At 34.4% G+C, this 10,000-nt stretch overlaps 1 protein-coding gene across 1 annotated transcript in view; it reads right to left on the minus strand.

Annotated features, from left to right (window-relative positions):
- Window positions 1–10,000, minus strand: part of LOC137615273 (uncharacterized) — a 512,941-nt gene that overhangs the window by 179,176 nt on the left and 323,765 nt on the right. Inside the window, exon 6 of the mRNA XM_068345000.1 lies at window positions 5,963–6,088. Coding sequence (XP_068201101.1) covers window positions 5,963–6,088 — 126 coding nt within the window. The remainder of the gene's footprint in view (window positions 1–5,962; window positions 6,089–10,000) is intronic.

Below are 10,000 nucleotides of genomic sequence, written 5' to 3' on the forward strand. Positions count from 1 at the left end.
AACCATTTTCCATTCTCTCAACATGGCCAAACCACCTCAACACATTCATATCCACTCTAGCCGCTAACTCATTTCTTACACCCGTTCTCTCCCTCACCACTTCGTTCCTAACCCTATCTACTCGAGATACACCACCCATATTCCTTAGACACATCACAGTTGGTACAATCACTTTCTCATATAGAACTCTCTTTACATTCATGCCCAACCCTCTATTTTTTACTACTCCCTTACCTGCCCCCAACACTTTGCAACCTTCATTCACTCTCTGACGTACATCTGCTTCCACTCCACCATTTGCTGCAACAACAGACCCCAAGTACTTAAACTGATCCACCTCCTCAAGTAACTCTCCATTCAACATGGCATTCAACCTTGCACCACTTTCCCTTCTCGTACATCTCATAACCTTACTCTTACCCACATTAACTCTCAACTTCTTTCTCTCACACACCCTTCCAAATTCTGTCACTAGTCGGTCAAGCTTCTCTTCTGTGTCTGCTACCAGTACAGTATCATCCGCAATAACAACTGATTTACCTCCCATTCATGGTCATTCTCGCCTACCAGTTTTAATCCTCGTCCAAGCACTCGAGCATTCACCTCTCTCACCACTCCATCAACATACAAGTTAAACAACCACGGCGACATCACACATCCCTGTCTCAGCCCCACTCTCACCGGAAACCAATCACTCACTTCATTTCCTATTCTAACATATGCTTTACTACCTTTGTAGAAACTTTTCACTGCTTGCAACAACCTTCCACCAACTCCATATAACCTCATCACATTCCACATTGCTTCCCTATCAACTCTATCATATGCTTTCTCCAGATCCATAAACGCAACATACACCTCCTTACCTTTTGCTAAATATTTCTTGCATATCTGCCTAACTGTAAAAATCTGATTCATACAACCCCTACCTCTTCTAAAACCACCCTGTACTTCCAAGATTGCATTCTCTGTTTTATCCTTAATCCTATTAATCATTACTCTACCATACACTTTTCCAACTACACTCAACAAACTAATACCTCTTGAATTACAACACTCATGCACATCTCCCTTACCCTTATATAGTGGTACAACACATGCACAAACCCGATCTACTGGTACCATTGACAACACAAAACACATATTAAGCAATCTCACCAACTATTCAAGTACAGTCACACCCCCTTCCTTCAACATTTCAGTTTTCACCCCATCCATACCAGATGCTTTTCCTACTCTCGTTTCATCTAGTGCTCTCCAACCTTCCTCTATTGTAATCTCTCTCTCATTCTCATCTCCCATCAATGGCACCTCAACACCTGCAACAGCAATTATATCTGCCTCCCTATTATCCTCAACATTCAGCAAACTTTCAAAACATTCCCCCCACCTTTTCCTTGCCTCCTCTCCTTTTAACAACCTTCCATTCTCATCTTTCACTGTCTCTTCAATTCTTGCGCCAGCCTTCCTTACTCTCTTCACTTCTTTCCAAAACTTCTTCTTATTCTCTTCATATGACTGACCCAATCCCTGACCCCACCTCAGGTCAGCTGCCCTCTTTGCCTCACGCACCTTGCGCTTTACTTCCACATTTTTCTCTCTATATTTTTCATACTTCTCTATACTATTACTCTGCAGCCATTCTTCAAAAGCCCTCTTTTTCTCTTCCACTTTTACCTTCACTCCTTCATTCCACCATTCACTGCCCTTCCTCATGCTGCCTCCAACAACCTTCTTACCACACACATCACTTGCCATCCCAACAAAATTTTCTTTTGCTAACTTCCACTCCTCCTCTAAATTACCAGTTTCTCTTACTCTCACCTCGTCATATGCCATTTTCAACCTTTCCTGATATTTACTTTTTACCCCCGGTTTTATTAGTTCTTCAACCCTCACTAGCTCCCTTTTACATCCACCTACTCTATTCCCCCACTCTTTTGCTACAACTAATTTTCCTTCCACCAAAAAATGATCAGACATACCGTTAGCCATACCCCTAAACACGTGCATGTCTTTCAATCTTCCAAACATTCTTTTAGTTATCAACACATAATCCATTAATGCCCTTTCTACTACTCTTCCATTTGCCACATTTACCCATGTATACTTATTTTTATCTTTCTTTTTAAAAAAGCTAGCACTTATTACCATCTCTTGTTCAACACACATATCTACCAGTCTCTCACCACTCTCATTTTCACCTGGTACGCCATACTTCCCAATGACACCTTCTACCTCTCCAGCGCCCACTCTAGCATTTAAGTCACCCATGACAACTACATAATTCCTTCTACCCAGTCCTTCTACACTCCTAGTTAATTCATTCCAGAACTCATTCCGCTCTTCTTCACTTTTCTCACTACCTGGCCCATACGCACTGACAAACGCCCAACATTCCCTACCCAACCTAACCCTTACCCACATTAACCTAGATGATATCTCCTTCCATTCCACTACTTTACCTGTCATCCATTCACTCAGCCATAACGCCACACCCTCTCTCGCTCTTCCCCTTTCAATCCCAGACACTCTACCAGACATTTCACCAAACATCACTTCACCCTTTCCTTTCATCTTTGTCTCACGCAAGGCCAATACATCCATCCTTCTACTTCTAAACACACTTCCAATCTCACATCTTTTGCTCTCTATCGTACTACATCCACGCACATTCAAACACCCAAAAACTAGAGTGCGGGGAGCAGTCACTCTCACCCCAGCTCCATCTCTTTGTCTTTGTCTCGTAGGATTTTTATACAGGAGAGGGGGTTCCCAGCCCCCTCGTCCCGTCCCTTTTAGTCGCCTCTTACGACACGCAGGGATAACGTTGGCGCTATTCTAATTTTCAAAAGATATTACCATTTACATTAGTAAAACTAATTTTATCAACTTTTTAGTACTCATGAAGTATTATTGATAACCTTGGTAACTTCAATTATTCATCAAAACTTTTATAAAAATGCAAAATGATTCTATAGTACCATATTTGCATTTCACTTAAAAAGTAAGAGTTATCAATGATTTTATATATAGTTCTAATTCCATAGCCCTACTGTATTTTAGGAAACAAGTATTCCATATCTCACCTATGCATGTCTGTATAATATTTATTTTACTTGCAAATGGATGATTTGAAAGCATACTATAAATGCATTGTATTTTACAAGTAAAAAGGCTTTGGAGAATGATTGACATTTTCTTTTCTGTAGGTCGACATAACTTTAGTGGCTACATGTGGTTGTATTATTTAAAACTTTTGAAATTGGATGCAAGCCACATAGATCTAAGATAACTACTTGAAGAACTCTATCAGTAAGATTGTCATCTAAATCCTTTCTTGTCATCAAGTAGATCAAACACCATTAAGTACGATAAATGCAGACGCAGTTTTGCGGCAAATTGGAATAAAATCAAAGTCAAGAGGCAACCAGGAGATGAACAGTTGCTAGATCTACAAGGAGTACCATAGTAAGAACTAAATTTGTAAAAGTAGAAGCAATGAAAAACACAAATCCAAGTCATGAAACATGAAAATCTAAGGTGCCTAAGTTCCACAAAGACCTGGGGAACATTTTGCAAATGGTTGACACTACTATGATTTTTTTCTGAGTTTCTACTCAATGATAATAATCTGTATTGTATAGCTGATATCATAACAGCATCAGATAAAGTAAAGAATTTATATGATAAATGTTTTCATTTTTTGTAAATAATGGAGAGATGAATTTGGCAATGAATGTTCACGAGATTCCAATAGATTTGAGAGGCCACTGCATAAGATATAAATGAATAACTTTACCCATTCTTGTATCAAAGCCAAAGTAAAAGGTAATGAGAAGACAATTGAGCTAAAAACAACATGAGATCAGATGGGCAGGTTGTTTTATCTTGCCTGCAATTGAAATATTGATATTGAAACGGCGTTTTCTTTCCTTTTAACCCCGGTTCCTATTTCTATATCAAACCTTTCAGGAACAGTTAAGAAGACTCCTAGATACAAACTTTTGAAGCACCTAAAAGGATTTATAATTCATTCACAACCATTGGAGATCAACCTAGTCATTTATAATGTAATGTATGTAATATAATGATTGGCCACAAGTTTATCCCACAATTTTGGGAAAGTTGCAGAGCTAGTTTTGAAAATCATTTGTAATACACAGGGAGATGAAATACAGTTTGTGATAGTTATGTAAAAAACATTAAGAATGCGCCACAACTGACAAGAGAAGCAAATAAATTATTTCATATCACTGATGAAGATCAACTACGTCCTAAAGATTTTAGATTCCCTTTGAGATCATCAAATTTTAAACAATGCACTAATCAAGTTTTTCATGGAAGAAAGGATACTTGCTAAGTATGCCGCTGCCATAAGAAAAAGTAAATAAAAAAAAAGAAACTATTATAATTGCACATGATAATAAACATCTACGGAGATAGGGAATATTAAAAGTACTGTAATATCAAAGTACAGTTGCTCACGTGGTGAGGCAGATACAATGGTGTTGTATCATCTTAAAACGGTGCCAGAACCATCACCTGGACAAAATTTTGTTAGAGCTCCTCTTTCAAGTGATCTATATCCAGCTGAATGTGTGGATGGACCTTGGACATTCAAGTGACACTACAAGGAGATATATTCATATTACAGACTTAGCGAAGCATCTCGGCCCAATACTGTGTAAAGCATTACCTGGATATCGTGCTCTAACATTGCTGCTTAAGAGAGCTGAAAAGAATCCTCTTTATTTTGAAAGTTTGGGATAACTTGAGGAAAATACTTTATTTATTAATGAAAATTAACTACGCAGGCATGCTTTCACCTTGCAAAAAATGTGTTGATGTTTATATATGCTCGTAGCATATTTCCAGAGATATGCCACATATCTCTGGAAATATGCCCATATGAGGGATCCATTAAAATATGTGTGCCCGACTCTTTGGCACCATGCAACCTAAAGATGAAAGTGAGGGAGAAGAGGATTATGATGATTTTGATTCATTTAGTTTTTTTTTATTTTGGAATTGATAAATGTATGTCTATAGAATAGGAAGAAGCATTTGGCAATATGGTTGCTGAGGGATAAACCCCTGGCAGTATGATAAACCCTTAGCTGAAGCGACCATATTTTTAACACAGCCAGAGGGAGTCTCAAAACAACTTCCCATTTTTTTTTTTTAAATAAAGAAAAAAGATAACCTAATATATCAGAAGCATAATAAAATTCCCGTAAATACACCCTTAAAGCTCTGTAGTAATATTCAGAGCTGTAAGTGAGATGCCATATGTCCAATTTGATCTTATTTACTCATTTATCTCATTACAGCGGTCGACGTTGACTTCTACACATATTCCTCGATTGCTTCCCTACTGATGAAGGAAGTACAAAATATGGTATTCTACTATCAATTTGCATACGTTTAGGAAGTTTCTGATACATAATTAAGGGTGCCATCGGCTTTTAATAATACTTCATGAGTACTAAAATGGATTAGGTTTCTGATGAAAAATATAAAAATTTGGATTTCTCATAAATAAATTGCAACATGTTTCAATACCTCTAACTATTAAATTTTTATTTATATCCTAAAATCTGCATAAAGGAGCTTACATTTGATATGTGATAATATATAATTTGATACATGTATAGGTGTTCCATATAGTAAAATATAATTGACCTTGTGAAAGGTCAAAATTTGCATAAAAAAGTTTCATTACCATTTTGTCTTGCGTACAATTAATAAGACTTTTTTTTTTTTTTTTTTATTTATTTTTTTTTTTTTTTTTTTTTTTTTTTTTTTTTTTTTTTTTTTTTTTTAAAAAGATGAAACAAGTGTCAGGCGTTCCTTAGATAATATTGATAATATTCTGATTAACAGCGTCCATCGCTTGGAGTGAATATGCTATCAAGCTTGAATGATCTAAAATATGGGTGGGGAATTGATTACACCTTACCTGCATGTCGTCTGTGAGAAGATTTCCCCTGTTCCACAATCAATTGTTTTGCGACAGTAGCAGTTGCAAGAATGATTGTCCCAATATTTTGTTGTGTTCTGCTGCTCACACTTGGTCTGCTCATCCCTGTGAAAATGTGTACATAGAAAAAAAATGAAATTAGAATGGGAAAGGAGAAAGAAAATTGAAAATAGAGAAAAAACACGAAAGGATAAAGCAATATAATAGACTGAAAAGAAAAAGCTAGTAAAAAATATGAGAACACTCAGATTAAAAGATTAAGTAAGGTAGGTAGATAAGATAGAATGATAAAGATCATACATACGTCTCAAAATCAAAACATTTATTATGTTAGCTAATCTTGCTCATGTGCGCACATCTAGTGTATGTAGCATATGTTTGTGTCTTGGTGAGTGGTATTTTTGGATTTGATGAATGGGGCTCACCACTGGTCAGTGAATAACCCTGAAATACAGTAACTACGTCTCAAAACCCTCCAGTGGTGAGTAAAATTATCCTTAAAAGCCATACTTATATCTACTAAAGTCTGCTCAATCTAGGCATGGTTTCTCGAGAGATGAAATCTTTGGAGAAAGATTGCATATGCTCTTTCTTTTATTTATTTTTTTTTAACTACAAAGATAAGGAATTTTATAGCCTACAATCTACACGTTCCCTTTTAGAGAACAGAAAAACTTCCAAATGGAAAAGGCACCTTTTAAAGTGACTTCTATACATTGATGAAATGATACATATAATAAACTGAAATTCTAAGAAAATTTTCATCCTGCAAGTTTTTGTATGAAAAGATAATTTTTTAAATGAAAAAAAAAAAAAAAAAAAAAAAAAACAGTCGAGAAACAATGAGGTAGATAAAGTTTGAAGTTACACCAAAATAGTATATATTGTTTCAATACAGCCAAGTCACGCTTTTAGGAAATAAAAATATTAGAAAGTATACACACGAAAAAAAAATATCGTTACATAATAGTGAAAAAGAAATAACTAGCAGGGAAAGCAGATTGAAAAAACAGAAAACAACGATAAAGAAAAATATCCCTAGAGGGAAGCAAGTAGAATTTTTTACACGTACATCTTTGTATCAGAGGCAAATATAATAAATAAAACAACTAAAAACTTAAAAAAGATAATCAGTATAGGAAAAGCTAGAAAAGAAATGAAAAAAAGGTAACATCACAAGGAAGCAAAGAGAAAAAGACTAAGCACTGAAAATAAATAATGTAAGGAAGCAATATATGAGAAACCAAGAGAAAAATCAAACCACCAGAAAAAGAAAAACCATAAAGAAAACACTAACTAGGACACCAGGAGAAATAATCATGACACTTGGAAAAAAGAGCACAAATATAAATCAGTTAAAACAAGGAAGAAAATACATTTTGAATGGGAAAAAAGAGAACATATAACAAGAAAGAATCGACGAAAAAAATGGAAAGGGAACAACTGTAAGGAAATAGGTACCATATAAGTAAAAGCACAAAATAAAATAGCAAAAGAGAGAAAAACAAGGCTAAGAAAATGAAAGGAAAAACAAAACAAAATAAAAGAAAAGAGGAAAAAAATCACAATAAAAATAGCAAAGAGAAAAAATAAATTACTAGGAGAAATATGTTATAAAGGAAGCAACTAGAATGAACCATAAGGAAAAAAGAAAAATACGCAAAGCTATCTTAAAAACCTCATTGAAAGCCATTAAAGTTGAGGATAACATAAGAGGGAACACAGACTAAAGATTAACCATTAGACACAAAGCAACAACCAGCAAATCGTCGCCTTAGAAGCAAATATAAAAAAAAAAACTAGAAAAGTCGACAATAAATAAAGAACCACGAAAGGATAACCAAAAAAAAAAAAAAAAAAAAAAAAAAAAAAAAATATTGGTTACAAGAAAATCTAGTAGGAAAAGTATGTAAAATGGAAATAAAAAAATAAAGATATTTAGTGAAGCAAGGAGGAACTGATATGAATATAGATGATAAACAAGACATAAATAACTAGAAGTATGGAGAAAAAAAAATCAATCAGTATTACATAGAAATTGAACCACTACAGTAATACTAAAAATAAATCTAGTAAGGGTAAAATTAACAAATTTTGGTTGGAAACCATTTAATCCAATTAAGAAAGAATAAAGTAAGAAAAATTATACATGAAAAGCAAAGAAAATAAAAAGTGAAGTTAACCACAACAAAAAAATCAAGTGAAAAAATCATGAGAAAAAAAAATAGTTATAATCAAAAAGAAAAGAAAATGCGCCAAAACCGAAAAAAAAAGTATTGTAAAAAACATTTTTAATTGAAACAGAGAAAAGAAAATGTTGCAAGGAAGCAAAAACAACATAAGAAAGACATATAGAGTAGGAAACTAGAATTAAATTGATATATCAGAAGAAATGAAAAAGAAGAAAACGACTAGCCTTCAAAATAATAAACCACTATAAGTCAACGATAAAAAAGTAACACACGGTAAAGGAAAAAGATACAGGGAACAAAATAAAGAAACCAAAAATAGATACTATATGGAACAAAATGGAGAAACAAAATTAGATATTAGATGGGACAAAATGGAGAAACAAAATTAGATATTATATGGGACAAAGTGGAGAAACAAAATTAGATATTAGATGGGACAAAATGGAGAAACAAAATTAGATATTAGATGGGACAAAGTGGAGAAACAAAATTAGATATTAGATGGGACAAAGTGGAGAAACAAAATTAGATATTAGATGGGACAAAATGGAGAAACAAAATTAGATATTAGATGGGACAAAATGGAGAAACAAAATTAGATATTAGATGGGACAAAGTGGAGAAACAAAATTAGATATTAGATGGGACAAAATGGAGAAACAAAAATAAACATTAGATGGAGCAAAATGGAGAAATAAAAATAGACATTAAATGGAACAAAATGGAGAAACAAAAAGGGACATTATAAGGAACAGAAAGGAGAAACAAAAACAGACATTATTTGGAATGAAATGGAGAAACAAAATTAGATATTAGATGAGACAAAATGGACACAAATAACATGGCTGGGAATTAAATGAAGTAAAAATAAAAGCAAAATCAGGAGAAATGAATCAATAAAGGAGAAATAGATAAAATAAAACCAATGGAGCAGAAAAGCGAAACAATGCAAAATAACATATACAATGTAAAAAAAAAAAAAAATAAACACACTAGGGACACAAAAGGAAATATCGACATGAGAAACAATAAAAATACAGCCTGTAATACATTGAAAGAAGGAATTCATACAAAGATTTACAAAGGAAACAAAGAGAATGGGAAAATATATACTGTACACTACGAATGCAACAGAAATGAATGAAAACTGTTTTACTTGTAGAAAACTTGAAGTCATTCAAATCTGCCCATCTCATAATTTGATCGATCTAGAGTTGAATCTTTCTTCCAACTGTTGCCATTCTTGCCCCTGCAATTGATACAGAAAGGTCGTCCATGAAAAGTATGTGAAGAACATCATCTGGAATCACGAAAGAAACCTCATCTACTGCTAGCACAAATAAAGTAACTCTAACCACGCTACCCTGCGGGACTCCTTCTTCCTGACATTTTTTTCCTATTGTAACATGAAAGAACTGCCTTTTTAAAAAGGCCTGAATGAATGAAGGCAACTCACCTCTCAAACACAATTTATGAGCAGTTTTAAAGGCTTCACGCAGTGTCCATGAAACCCGTGTTATTCTACATTAAAATGCTCGGAAGCATCGTAATAAATTGACAATAGATTTTTCAAAAGCTTTTTGCGGCTATAATCGGTCCTTGAAATTTCCCGCGTTCACAGCGCCCCTTGTAGGCCATTTGAACAGCCGCATGACATCAAACCAGGAAAACCTGATTTCACTGGCAATGGCGGACACATTGGAAACTACAAGCGATACTGAAAAAATTAGCTTTGATTTCACCGATACAGATGACGAAAATGACCCACAATTAGAAATTTTGACAACTGAATGTCTGGGCAGTATTCAGCCTTATAGATTTGAGC

Source organism: Palaemon carinicauda, chromosome 21 (genome assembly GCF_036898095.1).
Source record: "Palaemon carinicauda isolate YSFRI2023 chromosome 21, ASM3689809v2, whole genome shotgun sequence".
NCBI classification, from domain to species: domain Eukaryota; kingdom Metazoa; phylum Arthropoda; class Malacostraca; order Decapoda; family Palaemonidae; genus Palaemon; species Palaemon carinicauda.